The sequence below is a fragment of the Trachinotus anak genome, unplaced genomic scaffold (assembly GCF_046630095.1).
Source record: "Trachinotus anak isolate AG129_WGS33_773 ecotype Australia unplaced genomic scaffold, CSIRO_AGI_Tana_v1 ptg000001l, whole genome shotgun sequence".
In the NCBI taxonomy this organism is placed as follows: domain Eukaryota; kingdom Metazoa; phylum Chordata; class Actinopteri; order Carangiformes; family Carangidae; genus Trachinotus; species Trachinotus anak.
Window position 1 is genome coordinate 10,257,479 of NW_027273852.1, and position 17,618 is coordinate 10,275,096.

At 39.3% G+C, this 17,618-nt stretch overlaps 2 protein-coding genes across 2 annotated transcripts in view; one reads left to right on the forward strand and one right to left on the reverse strand.

The window, feature by feature from the left end:
- Positions 1-691: 691 nt before the first annotated feature.
- On the forward strand, positions 692-4,900 carry dct (dopachrome tautomerase). The gene is made up of 8 exons (XM_071475066.1): positions 692-1,202; positions 1,334-1,633; positions 2,113-2,213; positions 2,618-2,784; positions 2,881-3,060; positions 3,161-3,296; positions 3,381-3,582; positions 4,478-4,900. Exons 1-8 carry the CDS (start codon positions 914-916, stop codon positions 4,651-4,653), a joined length of 1,551 nt encoding a protein of 516 aa, XP_071331167.1. The 5' UTR covers positions 692-913; the 3' UTR covers positions 4,654-4,900.
- Positions 4,901-4,995: 95 nt separating this feature from the next.
- LOC139619969 (glypican-6-like) overlaps positions 4,996-17,618 on the reverse strand; it is an 86,349-nt gene continuing 73,726 nt past the window's right edge. The window contains exons 7-9 of the mRNA XM_071475054.1: positions 9,523-9,659; positions 8,584-8,759; positions 4,996-7,683 (exon numbers count right to left, since the gene is read on the reverse strand). Coding sequence (XP_071331155.1) covers positions 7,475-7,683; positions 8,584-8,759; positions 9,523-9,659 — 522 coding nt within the window. The 3' untranslated portion in view covers positions 4,996-7,474. The remainder of the gene's footprint in view (positions 7,684-8,583; positions 8,760-9,522; positions 9,660-17,618) is intronic.

Genomic DNA, 17,618 nt, shown 5'->3' on the forward strand with positions numbered 1-17,618 from the left:
TTTAAACTAGAACCCTAAGGCCTTTAATTACAACGATTGTGCTTTTCTCACCTCACATGCACAGCAAAGGGTGTCAGCTGAGACTGGGCTGAACACTTGCCACAGGAAGCTCAGAACAGACCCACTGTGATAATAGACTAATTTCTTTCATTCAATTCTGAAAACTGTAACATCTGGCTGAATGAGAGTGATTCATCAGAGTTTACACAACAGATCTACAGTTTTTCCTCGCCACTGTTGCCAAGAGCTAAATTATATTGTTATAATAATAATATTGTAATATATATTGGATCAGAATGACACAAGAAATCAGTGCGTTTCTTTACAGTGTGAAATCACAATGTTTCTATTTTGTCATCTGAATTATTTCTATATGTTTTTTTTACCCACACATTGACACATATTCTATTTTGTATTTGATCAGATGTTTGCACAGAAATCTGCTCTGTCTGAGACAAATGTGATGTTTGCCTGTTTCCTTATCTTTTTACTGATTTACTTTAAGTAATAGTTAAATCAGGCACAGTTTAGTCTATTGGTATAGAGAAGCTATGGAACACTTAGTAGTCCCTTCAGGCAGTAAAGGCAAGCATCCAGCTCTTGGTCCAGCTCTGCTGTCAGGTGATCATCACAAGACCAATGGTCTAATCCCCACTCAGCTCTACAAAAGCAAGAAGAGAAATTACAGTCGGTCTTAATGTGCATGTAACCAGCTGGAACACAACATGATTTGGGTCTAAGTGTTGTTTCCACTGATGTTAAAACTATCACTGGATCTAATTTGAAGATACACACTGGGGGACCATAGCAGAGTGAGATTCTACGCTCTTCTGGAGAAACTAATTGACTGTGTAACTGCTGAAAGTTGATCTACAAACTGATTAGTCACCGGGAGGAAACAGACAGGTGAAATATGATGAACGCCCTGGGTCTTGGTTTTCTTTGTTTACTTCTCTGGCCTGAGCCTGCAGAGGCTCAGTTTCCTCGAGTGTGCTGCACGGTGGAGGGCATCCTGTCCAAGCAGTGCTGCCCTGCTCTGGGCTCAGATCCTGCCAATGTGTGCGGCTCTCTGTCGGGGAGAGGAATCTGCTCTGCGGTTCGAGTCGACAACAAACCCTGGGGAGGACCGTACAGACTGAGAAATGTTGATGACAGAGAGAGGTGGCCGACCAAATTCTTCAACCAGACTTGCAGATGTATTGGTGAGTGCTGTAAAATTTTATGAAGATACTAAGTCAGTGAGCAGCTGAGGAAGAGGTAGATTCCACCAATTCAAAAACATCAAAATAAAATCACCTGTAATTTGATGTTTAGTTTGCCCTCTGTGTTACAGGTAACTTCGCAGGTTATGACTGTGGCCAGTGTAAATTTGGCTGGACCGGACCAAACTGTGACCAGAGGAAAGCTCCTGTGGTGCGGAAGAACATCCACTCCCTGACCCCTGAAGAGCTCCTGGAGTTCCTGAATGCTCTGGAGCTGGCTAAGACCACCATCCACCCTGACTACATTATTGCCACCCAGCACTGGCTGGGACTCCTGGGACCGAATGGAACTGAGCCACAGTTTGCCAACATCTCCATCTATGACTTCTTTGTGTGGCAACATTACTACTCAGTCCGAGACACTCTTCTTGGTACAGGAGCATGGTCACATTTCTTGACATAAAAACATTAGAACAAGTCAGACAGTACGCTCAGATAGGAGAGCCCCTATTTTTTCTGCTGGTTATCACTTTATAGTCTTCCTTGGAAATCGGTCCAAATGTTTCTAGATAATATGAGTAGGTTTTTTTTCTAATTATATTATGCAAATTTAAGCTCCAAATCATTTTTTTTTTTTTTTTTTTTTACCAGTTTGTGACATATTCAAATTCATAATTGTTAAGTTTTACGTAAAAATGCTCTCTACATTTTGTGCTGCGTCTTAGCTGATTACAATTGAAAATATGGACCTGTTTCTACTGTGTTTACAAACATCACTGTTGTAAACCAACTGCACGTCTAATGAAATTAAAAAACTTTAATATTTATTTTACATATAGTGTGTGTTGAGCACATTATTTCCATGTAATCCTACAGAGAGGAGCTAACCATACACTTCATTTCCCCGCAGGTCCAGGCCGCCCATTCAAAGCCATCGATTTCTCACACAAAGGTCCAGCATTCATCACCTGGCACAGGTATCACCTTCTGAGCTTGGAGAGAGAGCTACAGGTATGTGTAATCTTAGAAAAAAAAAAAGATATTCAACCGATTTATTTTTGGCAGGACAGAGGTTCTGAAATGGTTAGTTGGGAATATGACCTACATAATAAATATGTTACTTATAGGCATCATCTTTTCATTGTATTATTATTTTGTATATAATAGTTGCTTTTGCAGTTAATTTTAAATCCTAAACTGTACTAGTTTTAAATACATGGTATTTTTACATCAGGGTTTCCTCAGTTTAGAGTCGATGAACTGCATAAATCTTGAATGAATGAAATCACAGTTCCTGGATGAATCAGGAATCAGGACCGGTTTACTGCCTGTCAAAAAGCCACGTTTCTGACCAAAATAAAGATTTCTGATACTAATGTAAACTAACATTAGTGAAATGTGTTTGTTCCCTGCAGAGACTGACCGGCAATGAGAACTTTGCGATCCCTTACTGGAACTTTGCCACCGGGCAGAGTGAGTGTGATGTGTGTACTGACTCCCTGCTGGGGGCCCGAAACCCAGACAACCCCTCTCTCATCAGTAACCAGTCCAGATTCTCCAGATGGGGGGTGGTGTGTAACAGGTCTGCACAAAATCTAAAATTGTGGGAAAATTTTTTCTGTTTTCGATGGTACAAATCAGTGAAGCATTTTCATCTTTGAATTATTTTCACTCTCAGTTTGGATGACTACAATCGCCTGGTGACTCTTTGTAACGGCACGAGTGAGGGTTTCATTCAGAGGGGGATAATGGAGCAAAGTAACACGACTCTGCCTACCATGAATGATGTCAGAAGCTGCCTTGGAATCAGGGACTTTGACAGCCCTCCCTATTTCACCAACTCTTCCTTTAGTTTTAGGTATAATTCAACTGTTTAGCATTAATAATCATTTTAAATGTATGCCTGTAGATTCCTCTTAAACCTGCAGTTTAAAAAACTTGTGCTTTGTAACTCACAGAAATGCTCTTGAAGGTTATGATAAACCAGATGGAGAGCTGGATGAATCAGTCAGCAACCTTCACAACCTCGTCCACTCCTTTCTCAATGGAACCAGCTCTTTGTCCCACTCTGCAGCCAACGACCCCATCTTTCTGGTCAGAGTCTGATTTCACGGTTTACACTGAAATGATGTAGTCGAGTCGCTGTTATTTAAATGTTTCTTGTTGTTTACTTTGCAGGTGCTCCATGCTTTCACTGATGCCATTTTTGATGAGTGGATGAGGAGGTTTATTCCATCCAATGCCACCTTCCCAGATGAGATGGCCCCCATTGGTCACAACAGGGACTACAACATGGTTCCATTTTTCCCTCCGATCACTAATGAGGAGATCTATGTTACATCGGAGCAGCTGGGATATTCCTATGCCATTGCCCTGGATGGTGAGCGAGTGTTGATGATGAGAATGAGTTTAAAAGAATAGCTTAACATTTGGGGAATTTGGAACATCTTGATATTCTTGTTGAGAGTTAGATGAAAAGATTTATTCCAATCTCTGCATAGGAATACAAAGATATAGCCAGCAGTCAGTTAGCTTAGCTTAATGTAAAGACCGGTACAGGATGAAAGAGCTAGAATAGCAACTCTAAAGTTTAATAATCAAAACTTTTATCTCATTTGTGTAATCTGTAGAAAAGCCTAAGAGTAAAAACAATAGGTAGTGGTTTTATGGGGTTTATGACTATTGCTTGGCCAGGTGCAGTGAATTCCTGGAGGCTAACTGGCTGCTGGTGGTAGCTTCATACAGGCACAGACAGGTATCATCTTCTCATTTGAGTCTTCTTCTGTTCAGGTCTCTGGGACAGACTGCTGAGTGATGGCAGCCTGTAGATTACTGTCCTACAAAAGTTCAATTTTTTTATATATATATACCAGAAAATAGAAAAAATACAGCACGAACTCAAGGCTTGTGAATGGATTAGCACAAAATACTGTAATCATCCTTCTTTTGCGTTTTTGGTTTTTAGCTTGAGAGTGCACGCTTGCTAATGGCACCGTCCCCTATTGCTGGGCAGTGTAGTGTTTTCAATTTGAAAATTTAGAAATTTTTGCTTTGCAAACCCCAGTGTGGGCTTGAAAGTTACTTGAGAAGTCATTAGTCATGCATTCATAGCTGAGTAATGTTGAATCACAGATGCTTTTCAAATCTCGCTTTGTTATATGGGAGCAAACATTTGAATCATCCCATTTTAACACAATGAATGACATTTAAATGTTGTTTTTCTGCTGCAAAAATAGGTTTCCATGTTTATCTCCACCTGTACTTCATCTTTACAGAGGCAGACGGAGGGCCCACTGTGTTTGTGCTGGGCTCCACTCTGGGGGGAGTCTTCATCGGTCTCCTGGTGCTTCTCCTTATCTTTGTGCTCTACCTGCGTCAACGAAGGAACAGTGGCTTTGAACCTCTGATAAAAGCAGACTTCACAAATAGAAAGTACACAGAGGAAGCCTAAATTTCACCTGTTGTTCTGAAATGCACTTCAGCGCTCATACCTACCTAAGAGATGGAGCAGACAACTTACAATGTTCTATGAGCCAAACTCTGAAGCAAGAGGAAAATATTAATCGTGTGAATGAAATGGCATTTATACTTTTTAGATATTAAGATTAATTTCACACAAGAACAATAATGTGAATCATACTATCCACTGAAAAAAGTTTCAAGTGAAACCAATCAAAATAAATGTTTACCTCATCTAATTTTGGCCAGTTTACCAAAGTGTCACTTCTTTCCATAATATGTGCCTTTAACAATTTCTTTTTTAACAGTCGCCACAAATACAAATCTATTGGAATGTTTTTAATAAATATTTATTCCCAAGAACAGTAACAAAACACAAATGCAATAATCTTAATTGCACTGAAAAACTGTAAGGCATATTTGCTCATCTAGTTCTTCATCCCCTCTTAGTTTGAAATTATATTCAAACTCCAAACAGACTTTACCTCATCGCAATTTGAATTCATACAGCAATGCACTGATTGTAAAAAATGCTGACTTATAGCGTTTCCTGGTAATTCCATTTTTCAGATAATTTGTCTGACCAGACAACCATTTTCATTATTTTATTGCAAAAATATTACCATTAAAAGTTCAATGATACAAAACATAAAAAGGGCATCCTGTAAGGTCAATATTCGTAATAAAGAATCCTTTTGAATGACACATTTGACAGATTTTCTCTATATTTTTGTCCTTGCAATGTGGATGCAAACGCCGACTTAAATGCAACAAAGAAAAGCTCAACAAATATTCATTGATATACTGCGAAGGGTATAACACAGGCTAATTCTGTGGATATGTAAGCTTAGCTCGCCTGGTGGTTATGGAGCTGACGGGCTCTCAGAGAACAGTGGACGTACAAACAGGCTGGTTTTGTCCGCCCCCCTCAGCAGTGCCAGGCCTCTCACATTCTCTGTAAGTACGCTCTACTGAGGAGCTTCACTGAAGCATTCAGCCCTGTCCAGTCTCCACAGATTCTCATTTCACAGGTGACTGTGGTCGGCCTCAAGCCTGTCTGTGCTGCAGACATAACCATTCAAGCTTTGCAGATAAATTTAGGGACCCTTTCTTTGCATTTCCAGTACTCACTGTGTGGTGTTTGCTACTTCTTCTCTTAATAATTCCCCCACCTTTTACATAACTTTGGTAATAATTTTTTTTTTTCAGAAAATTTGTGATTTACAACTTGACTTTTTTAACACTGTCTGACAGTATTTTACTTTTGTTGCTACAATGCACATTTTAATGACTATTTTATCTAAATTGTTACAGCCGTTACAGAATAAGCTTTGGCTATTAAATCACATATGCATTTATCAAACCTTTTTTTTTTGCAGAAATACTTATTCTGAGGATGCGGCAGAAAACTTTTATAGGCCCCAATTACTGTAAATTAATACAGAGATTACAGCTGCACAAGACCTCCTTCAGTGATGGTAATTCTGTATTAGAGAGATGTGCTTTTCATAGTGCAATGTCCATTTACACAAAGCATAGTCATGCATTTGATGACTGTGTAGGACTTTCGTTAAAAGGAGTATGTTTAAGAACCATTTAAATATACTTTATCTCTCATCTCCCTATTAAGTGGCTGTGCACGCAGGTCACTAATGCTTTAGAGTGGTTAGATGGAAACACACTGCGTAACCATTCCTTTAATGGAGTTATAGAAAACAGAAATATATTATTAATCAATCATTATATATTTTTGGGGAATATAATTTGTTTAGCCCACTCTGACATTAATTAATTGATTTTACACACCCCACAACGCTACAGAACCAGCATCACCATGATGGCACTACTGTATGTCGTCTCTGTATGACAATAACTGCTCCATAATAATTCTGTCCAGGCTCTCTATTCTTGAAGCCAAGCCTGAGAAACCAGCATGATATGAGAACATTTTGCAGATAATAAATTTTTTGCAAGGCAAATGAGTATATAAAAATGTTGATCTTATCCCTTTTAACATAATGTGAGTTGTAGCACAAGGCAGCCGCTGGACAGGTTCATGGATAGCTAAGAGCAGAGCAGATCCATGACCAACACATGATAAAGTGATTCTACAATCTTGCCAAGTTCCACGGTTGAAATTATTGTAAAACATGGCTGCATTTGATTTAAAAACAAGCATGAAAACATTTGTGATGAATTTTCAATCACTTCTCTCAAAAATCAATCATTGGCACATGAATGCCTAACAATGGAACCAGGATTCAATTAAAACTTCAGATGGAAATTACATGTTCGTAAATTTTATGTCATTTAGATCATTATCCTTTGTCTTAGTTTTAAAATATAATATTAAACATATACGAAACTTATTGTGCCTCTTTTAGGTGCATCAAATAACCACATTCTCAACATTTTTCAACACACAAACAATTTTTGCATTTAAAAAAATCAAAACAATCAAAGTGCGTGTTATATTTTTCCACATTACCTACATCAATACCTGCCATATGTGCAAGAAATACTTTTTTTCAATCTCTGAAGCAGAGTTTGTTGAGTTGGGTCGGCATCAGTGTTAGATGGTGAAGTGATGCCAAAAAATATCAAGTCTAAGGATGGCACTGCACGATCTTTGGGAAAGTGGGAAATCATGATGCATGACTGCTCTCTTTTTCAGAGCAGACTCTTCTAGCCTCAAGGCTGGCAGCCTGAATACTGTCTGCTTGACTGTAGCTCCAATCTGCCTGAATACAAAAACTGCAAAAAAAGGAAAAAAAAAAAACCCTGCTGTCCATGTTTGGCCCATTCCTCCAGCATTATCTCCATTGTCGGTGGAGTGCCAGGGCTGAGAGGGCTAGCATGGTTGGCAGGGCTACAGAGGGTGCGTGGAGCGGGGCAGAGTCACCCACAGGCCCGCTTCGGTCGGCTTTCACCACTGGGGCTTCAGTGGCAGTGGCACCGTCCATGTCTGTGGGGCAGACCTCTGTGCAGCCGCTGCCACTGCCTGAGCCACTGCCTTCATCGCCTGCAACACCATAACAAGACACAAGCCAGACTGAGCACATCACTGAAATAGCAGAGTAACATTGATCAACAATTCCACCAGACTTTACAATCCCAAACTGTCACTTTAAGACTTCAATATATTTTTTCACATTAAAGTTAAAGCTGCAATAGTGTTTTTTCTTCTAAATGAACCTACAGAGATTTATCACCTGAGTCTGCAGTTCCCTTTAGCTCTATGGAGCATTTTAGTGTCTTTTAGCTCCTTGTTTTGGTTTTACAGCCAGCATGGTTTCTAGATGCAGCTGTACACACTACACTACACTACACTACACTCTACTGCGCACTGCCTGCTCACCACCAAGTGGCAATTAGCAACTAGGTGAATATAGTGGAGCATTCAGTCAGATATTTTTCTCAGGAGTTGGTCTTGACCCAAAACATAGCTAAAAAGAGAATGACTAGATTATTAACCTTAATACTGCTACTATATCTGCTGGATTTGTAGAAAACCAGTTCGTGGAGGTTTAAGAGGGAAAAAAATTATCATACAATACCAGTCTGTGTCTGTACGCGAGAATACACTTAATGTGCTACCTCTAAAATGTTGCCTAACTGTCTTTACCAGTGCTTCACATACATTGATGACGACTGGGGTTACTGGCATTGTTTTTCTTTTTACTGTAGACCACTGTCTTAGTTTATTTGCACCTCCAGTGCATCTTGTGGCTTTATTGATGCTGATTTCTGCTGCATCACAGTCAGGTAGCATTCCAAAACACAGCTTATCAATATGAGTGACAAGCTGAAACAAGAACTTGACCAAGTCGGGCAGGGAGGTACGACTAAAAATACATTTCCTGCCTGGGGAAAAAAACAACACTTGCATGTTGTCACGTGTGTCTGCATGGCAATAGCTTACTTGAATCTTGGAAGTAGATATCATTGCCGTTGTAGGCATTTTTCAGCTTGTTGGTCATCACCCTCAGAGCCATGATCTGCTGACGGATGAAAGTGTCTGGGCGGGTGATGTCCACGCCCACCTCAGGGTTATTCACCTGGTTGGTCAATCCATCCTTTTGGACTTCAGGGAAGTACCTTTTAGTTAAAAAAATTCAACAAATGAAATAAAAAAAAAATTTGACAAGGTGCTTGTAAAAAGGAAAAGAAAGCTGTTGTCCATTTGTCAATATTCACGACACTAGACAACCCTATTATCTGAGCTGTCTGATGTGCAATGAATTCTCATAATCAAAGTTTAAAGTCCATACACAAACATTTTGCTGTTTTAAGATGTGGGTCTAATTCCCATGCACCACTTAAAAATTGCTCAGTTTTGGTAAAATGAGCATTTGACCTAATCATGTTGGGTAACGTACTGACATACATCCAAGTTATTTCTCTTGGGAAAACACGTCAGCTGCCTGCATTCTTGTTGATAAATAAGCAGTGGGATATCATGTGAGGGCATTCTGTAAATCATCTGACACAACAGTGTTTGTTTCCCCTAAGCCCTGGTCACTCAGGATAACACAGACCTTGCAAATCTCCAAGGAGGCAACATTTGATTTTTCTTTTTGGTCACTGAAGATAGCAGCAGCTGACGGATACAATACCAGTTGTTACCAACGAACAACTCTTGAGTATTTAAGAGACCACATCCCGTTTCTTTAGTTGACGAACCACAGTCAAAGTATGCCAAGCTCTGAGTTTAAAAGGAGTTTAAGACAGTGAAAGTAAATAATCTGGTCCTTAATTCCAGGATTAGACTGATTAACATTATGCCAGTTGAACAGACTTTGGAATTCTAAATAACCTTTTGTACTAGCCTGCGTTAGCCCCAGGCCCTGGCACCCCTTACCTGCCCTTGGTGTGTCCATTCCAGCACTCCTCATCACTGGCATTTCCAGCGGTCACTCTGTCCTCCACGCACATCGCCTCAGGCAGGTTGGACCAAAATTTCTTGGACAGCTTCAGTTTCTCTTTTATGTCAACCACCTTAGCAAAGACAGGGGTCGTTACATGGGGGGAAAAAGAAAAAAAATTGTATAAACAAGTCAAGTCTGTTCCAGTGTAGCAGTTGAAGCCTTAAAGTCACTGTTGATGCTGTAAATTCTGTATGGCTGCTGAAAAGAAAAAAATATATTGTGAAATATAAACTGGATAGACGTTTGGAGTTTGCTTTTCAAGACATTATTTCTTCTGAGCAAGAAAATAGATAACAAAAGATGCACAATATGACCATTGCCTTAATTATAAGTTCCTGTAGTCCTAAAAGCCTCACAACAGTATCAGTCATTCCCATATATCTTTGTAAAAGAAAATACAGACACTGTCGTTTCTGATATACAGTGTATGAAAAATGGTATGGTTTAAATTTAGCATTTCAGTCCAGATACCTATGTCCTAACTGAGCTTTAGTCTTCTTTAAAACCTGTTTGTCATGATGCAGCTCATTTGTAAATTCATTATAAAACTGCCCCACCCTCACCTATTACTACATTGGATCTTATTTTATCTTATCTTGAGACCTTATCTCTGATTCCTGAGACATCTTAACCCCTGACTTCCAAAAAAAAAAAAAAAAACAACAAATAAATAAAAAATTTGGATAAAATTTTCCTTTCATGTTGACTATTGAAGGTTTGCATCATGAAAAGTGAGACCACGCAGGCTTGCAGCAATAATTTCAGCCTGAATGTCAGACTTAAATGATCCTTTGCATCCCGGCCATGTGACACAGTCAGATATCGTTTCCTGACTTGAGCCTGTTGAACTCCAATCTTTCATCAAACACACAGAATTTGACATATTTCACTGAAGCTGAGGGAAAGCCTGATAGCAGCAGGTTGGCCCATTATCTTTTTCCGTCTGACTTGCTGTTGGCTTACGTGAAATTGTAGTGAACCTGAGCAGAACATGAAAGGTGCTGTACTGACTGTGTGACGCTGCTGTAGGCCCCGACACTGCTTTTGATGTGTTAATCCTGTCACACTGATGCCAAAGCACTTCAGCAGCTCTGATACTGCCCAGAGGGTCAAGGCTGTACTCAATGCAAGAGATTGAGTGGCAATGTTTGACTAAACCTCACACATTAAGTTTAGTGAGAGATTCACAGTTTTTCCCAGCATCTGCCAGTAAAAAATTACACTGGGAATGCCAAACTTACATTTTCATAAAATAAAGATTGAATAAGCACCTCCATTAAACATGGCACTGCCATGTTTCATGTGTCTTAAAATAGATAAACAGCTCACACATTCTTTTAGCACATAACAAATACTTGAGATGATGGATAATGTCTTTAATATTCTAAAACGTGTATTATTGACACATAAAGCTGTCCGCAGCTATACATCCATCATAAGAGGGAATGAACGTTGAATGTTTTTCTAACCAACCACAACAAACAAACAGTCTTGGCATTTGTATTAAAGTCCCTCTTGAGACAGAACACTTGAAGACATCCACTGGGAATAAAATAAAAGTACTCGATAAAACCTAAAATACCTCAAATGTCTGACACTTAAAAGAGCAAAGAAGAGGAAGTGTTAAAAGACCTTTCCACACAATAATAAATGTGCCTCTGGGAAAAAGTCTCACTTCATTGCGCATTGCCCATGAATAAATAATATGACTGCAACAAGCAACCCTGGCATGCAACCAGCTGCAGTGCACACTAGATGGCACTATGTCTTTGAGAAAGGGGGAGATGAAAGCAACAGCACAGGAAATGAACATGAGACATACATTTGAAATGGAAACTAATAATTTAATGATGTTTCTCTCACATCGAACTTCATGTTAACGTGAAACTTACGGAGAACCAGTACTTGCCACAGAAACAGTTGTGGGAAGGACATACAGGAAAAGCATTTTACAGTATCAGTCCAGTGATGATGATGATGATGATGATGGTGTGTGAGGAAGCAATTAGTGTGTGTCTGTGCAGTCAAGATCCACATTACAATCAACTGCCTATTACTGGCAGGGTTTGATATTCTCATTAAAAAGCACAATGAGGATCACAGACAAAAAAAACCCAAAAAAAAACACCCCCCACCGCCTCACATCACTATTTGTTTTCACTGAGATAATAGCAGATGACACATATCATTATGTGTGATAGTTACTCTGATTCCTATTAGTGTGTGTTACCTATGGTTGAGTCATGAAAGCTAACAAGGCCGTTGATAGAAGCATTTACTCACTGGATGTGTAAGCCAGGATCATTATATTGTAATTTTTCCTTCAAAGGACTTTAATAACATGTAAGCTTCAACAAAAGATAAACCATATCCAACATAATAAAGAATTACAAATGCAGGAAAAAGACAACACTTTTTGTTTTCTTTTTCTCCCAACACGTAGACATATTCTCACACACACTTACACTTGGCACATGACTGTGCTCATCATTGGCCAAAAAAAAAAAAAAAAAGTTTCTTCAGATTTGGTGATTTTTAATTGTTCAGATGAAGGAAAAGATCCAGTGTTCCTTTAATGGATGATAATAGTATATTTCTTCAACATAATAAAACATTTATAAGCCCAATAAACTATCTGAAAAATGTATTGCCAGAAAGCTGAAAAACAATTTATTTGAAGTCTCCTTATTTAGCATTTATAAGTAGCAAACAGACATTTAATAGATTGTTTTGTTTTTTTGCCAAACAAAACATTTGCAATACAGTGTTGTTGAACTTTTTATGGTGTTATAGTTTCATAGGCGGAATTAAAGCTTTGCAGAAAAAAGAAGCTTTGGTTTTCACACTGAATGTATTAAATGTATAGCTGTATTATATTGTGATTTTATTATCAGTTTTGTGACATCAAAGTTCAATGTTGTGCCACATACTGCTTTGCACTGAAAGAAAGAATAGAAAAATTAAGTGTTTTCTACTTTGCCTAGGTCTCAGTGAAAAAGGTTCATCTGACAGAACTCTACATGGCCTTGCTCTCATTCTGTTTTATGCATCACATCATCTATATTCTATGTCTCTTCAAGGCATGCTGTATATAATGTTCCTTACACTTAAGTGACGCTGTGTGCCTTCAGATGCTCAAGAAAGAATTAGAATAGAATATTCTGCTTCACAATGCAGACAGTGAAGGTTCTCAGTCATTCAGGTTGTAGGACACTTAGAAAAGGTTTGTATCTATTTATGTTCTTTATAAAACTGAATGAACAGTCACCTTTGACTTAGTTCTGCTAGACTAAGGGTTTCAGGTGATCAGCTGGAGAACTTATAAACTTCTACCACTACTACTTCTCATAAGTCTCACACTTTCCACAATATACCGAAGACACCTTCGAAAAAAAATCAGATGCCAATCTTTATAAATGGCTTACGTGCATAAGGCTGTTTTTTTATTTATTTTTTCAAAAAGGCTCAACAGTTGGCTGAAACAGCTGGGCACAAACAGGAGTAAACAGTGTATGTGTTGGGTACATTTGGTTCTCTAATGAGCATTTACAGCAGCAGGGTGGTGTATGTGGAATTTACTTAAAATAAACTACACTGGCCAGGTTTATTGTAACAAAAAGCCTGTCAACCAATGCAATGGTGTAGCTCAACTGTGTGTCTGTGTGTGTACTTGTACTTGCTACATAATAAGGACCAAAAAAAGTATTTTACTAACAGAGTGAGGACATTTTGGGAAAGTGAGGGCATTTTGGCCGGTCCTCACTTTTTGAGACACCTTTAAATCACATTTTGAGGGTTAAGACTTGGTTTTAGAGTTATGGTTAGAATTAGGTTTAGGTTAAGGTCAGGGTCAGGGTTAGGCACTCAGTTGTGATGGTTAAGGTTAGGGTAAGGGGCTAGGGAATGCATTATGTCAATGGGTGTCCACACAAAGATGGAAGTACAAGTATGTGTGTGTGTGTGTGTGTGTGTGTGTGTGTGTGTGTGTGTGTGTGTGTGTGTGTGTGTGTCTGTGTGTGTGTGTGTGTGTGTGTGTGTGTGTGTGTATGTGTGTTTTAAACAACAGAGCTCTGTGGTACAAAAGAATAAGCTATGTCAGGCTTTGGCTACATAAACACTACTTGTTAGTTGAGTCAATTCATTGTTGGTTTTGGGATTTGATTACAGTAACAGAGAAGCAGAATATCAGCAGACTTGTGCTTTAAAGATGCTGGAGTTTAGCTTAAAGAAGCAGATAGATTATTCATAATTAAGAATCTCTAATTCAAACCTGAAGCTGCAGTAGGGTGTAGTTTTGCCTGCTCTCTCCTTTCCTCCTCAGCCATACTTCTTTCTCTTCTGCCCTCCATCTCCCTGCTCCCCGCCATGAACCATACATTACTTCATTGTGTTTCTCTCTCTCTCTCTCTCTCTCTCTCTCTCTCTCTTTCGCTCTCTCTGCCTCTTCCCTTTGACTCTCGCCTCATCTTCCTTTTGGTCTTTCCCTCTGTTACCTCCATCCTCAGTGAAAGTGCAGGTTTCTTAGACCAGACTCCTATTCTAAGGAGCTTTGTGAATAAAGCCTCTGGCCTCCCTCTTTCCACTGTGACAAACAGCGTATGCTCAGTCATCTCTGGACTGCTCTTACAGCTGTCCTCGTCCGCCTTTTCACCATGTCTTCATTTTAAATATCTTGAGAACCAAAATTTGAATGAATTGTAGGGCATGACTGTAGCCTCTCCTAGTGTTTATGCCACTTAAGATAAATGCTGAAGGTTTCATAAATATGTATTTAATTTGTTATTTAATCAAATGTTCTGTCCTTTCACATCTCCTTCTTGTTTCCTCAGGAATGGGAAAACAGGAAGTTTACTGAGCAGCACTAAACCACAATACAGGAGATTAATTCAGCACTAAAAAGTAGCCTGTAATGTATTACAGCTCACATAGCTGAGCTTGCCATGATTAAAAATGAAATCTAAGCAAACATACTGGGTATACAGTACAATGTTTACTCCCTGTTTAAGGTAACTGCCTTGCTTGGATAAGCATACATGACGAAATGTTTACGGAGAATAAATATTTTCAAAAACAGCAGTGTGCAGTCAATGAGATAATGTCGTTAGCAGGCTTAACATCTGTGTGTTTACAGACACTCAGAGTATTTCTTCCAATATTTATCATCTGTCTGGTTTTTGTGTGCATGCAGCTGAGGCAGGTCATGGGCTTTTCTGCATGCACAGAAACAGGGTGGCAGCTGCGTGCCACCTTTCAGCTCAGCATACAAATGTGAGTGATCTGTACTTTGACCAGTGGTTTTTCAGATGCCCCTGCCTATTCTCAGATCAAAAGCTGACGTGTCACAGGCTTTGAAGCTGTAGTCACACTCCTGGCAACAGCACAATGCCAGGGGCCTGAGCTCTTATCTGGCTGTGGGATAATGCCCGGACGTGCTATCTGCCTTTCAATAAAAAAAAAAAAAAAAAAAAAAAGGAAGTATGTGGCTAGACTATCTCTTTAACTTTTACTCTCAAAAGCACACACAACTCATGCTCGCAGCGCTGCCAATGCTGAGCTACAGTGTTCAGTGTCTCCCCTGGCTGTTCTGTCAGCTGCTAAATCTCCCTTTCTCTCTCTCGCACAAGCAATAAAAGCAAGCTTATTGGGCATTCTGTTCCCGACCGTTAAAACACCTCTATCTTGTTAACTTAACAATTATCATTTTTCAAGCACCTATCTGGGGATGTAATCGCTGCTTGACACAGAGCATATCTCTCTGGTGCGAGTCTGAGCTAAATTAGTGCACGCTCAATCTAATCATAGACTCGGCAGCAGGTCTTGCCACGAAACCACAAGGAGCAGACAACTCCTCGATCAACTTATTTTCCCTGGCAACTGCTCCTCCTGTCTGCGTTAAAATAGTTTTTCATTTGATACGAATGCAGTATTCTTCCTGCATCTCAATTACAGAGGTCAGCGAGTCACTTCTGCTCATGCCGAGACCTTGGCCATGCCTTAAGTCTCTCCCTGACCAGTGACCACTTTGGGGACGGACTGAATAGTTTCTCACTGGCAGGAAGGCCACAGTAAGAATAATTCTGCATCTTCATCACATTCTTGTTGGAGTTATATTGTTGACTGAGCCAATCTTAAAATGCTAATACACCCTCCTGTCTGTGTCTGGGGGCACCGGGCGGTAACGTAGCCAACAGATCAACTGCCACAGTGTCGAGTATCAGTGGGCTGAGGCCCCGTGGGTGTATGTCCCCGGACACGGCTATTTAATCTTGGTGTCTAACACGTCATAAAGCCTTCCTCATTGGTTCAGGTCTATCCATAAACAGCAGATTCTCTCAACCAAGACCTGCCATCTGGCTCGAAAGCACTTTTAGCATATTAAAAAAATCAGTAGTGTAGAAATAATATTGGCTAGCCCAAAGCATAACAAGTAAATGACCTCTGTGATAATGTTTTGAGTGGCAGTTGCCTCCACTTTGTCTCCTTTGCCCTTGTCTGAAAACTGGGCAAAAGGTGATTGGCTGTGTTGCTTAGAGCAGGTAACTACCAGAGCGCATATAGATGTGGGCTGCCTTCATCCAATCAATATCCATCAACAGAGGGCAAAAGCAAATATGTTTCCCCTCTGTGACTTCACAATAGATGAGACTAGAAAGACATCGCTCAGCTGTTTGTGTTGCAGTACTCACACAGATGCGAATGGAAAAGCAAATCATGGTTAGGAAACAGCACACAAACCACTTGCAAACTAAACGAGGTTTGATATGACAGTGCAGCGCTGCTTCCTGTCCTCCACCGCCAGGCTACATACAATGTGTTCATAATAAACTCTTTTTTAAGCATTATCCTGGCCCTTGCACTTTTCCTCAACTCTCAGCTGAAACCACCCTCCTTATTTCCCTTGATTACAACTGATTACATCCCAGCATAAATATACCACAGCAGAATATTACAGTATAATTTTACATCACATCTTAACAAAGCCACAGCCGGGGCAGTGCATATATCTTTCTTACATCTCCTGGTGACAGCACTGTCAGTGACAACACTGCGAGATTGTTATTATGCTGGTGTCTGGAAATAGGTACTTGACATAAAGTGAAATTCTATTGCTATTCAAAACTGGTTATTACTTTGCATTTGTTTTGATTCTGCAGCCTGGGTTTCACACAGGAGCAGAAATGCTGTGAGATCCATCTTAATGGTGTAACTGGCACAAACTAAGGAGAAGATACTATTGAAGCAATAAACAAAAGTAATGCATATTTATCACTTATCGGTGTTACACATACATTAAGATTTAAAACTGCTTCCTAAACCCAATCCTGCACAGTGTGTGGATGAAACAGCACAGTACATTATATCTGATTTGCTGCCATACTGTCTATGTTGTCAAATTTAGCTTTGATACCACACTTCAGTGAGAGAGAGTTGAATACTGAGCAAAATCGCTCATTTCTGTCCGTGACACCCTGGAGGCATAACTTTATTTTCAACTTATAGTTTTCATAACTGTTGTAGGAGAGTGAATTCATCATGCCTTTAATTTAATGTGACGGTGAAAAAAACACAAAAAAGAAAAAATGGTTCCAAAAATAGCAGAATCTGTGTCGTTAGGAGACACAATCCTACAACACTGGCATCCTTGATCAGGTTTGAGCAGTTGAGCAATAAATAAATAAAGAAAAAAACACACTATATATATATATATATATATATATATATATATATATATATATATATATATATATATATATATATATATATATATATATATATAGTGTAATTCCAAAGATAGTGCTAGAGCCCAACCTAGCCTGGTACAAATTGGATTTTTGTCCATATTTGACACAATATGATCAAGTCCTTTCTCTTACAAATGACAAATTGCTGTATGTTGTTGTAGCTCATGTTGTATTTATGTACTGTGGGTCATATTCAATGGGCCGTTTTACATAATATTGCCTTAAACCATTTACTCAGTCCCATGGTAACACAGTTAGGCAATATGGTTTATCATGGTGAGCAAAAT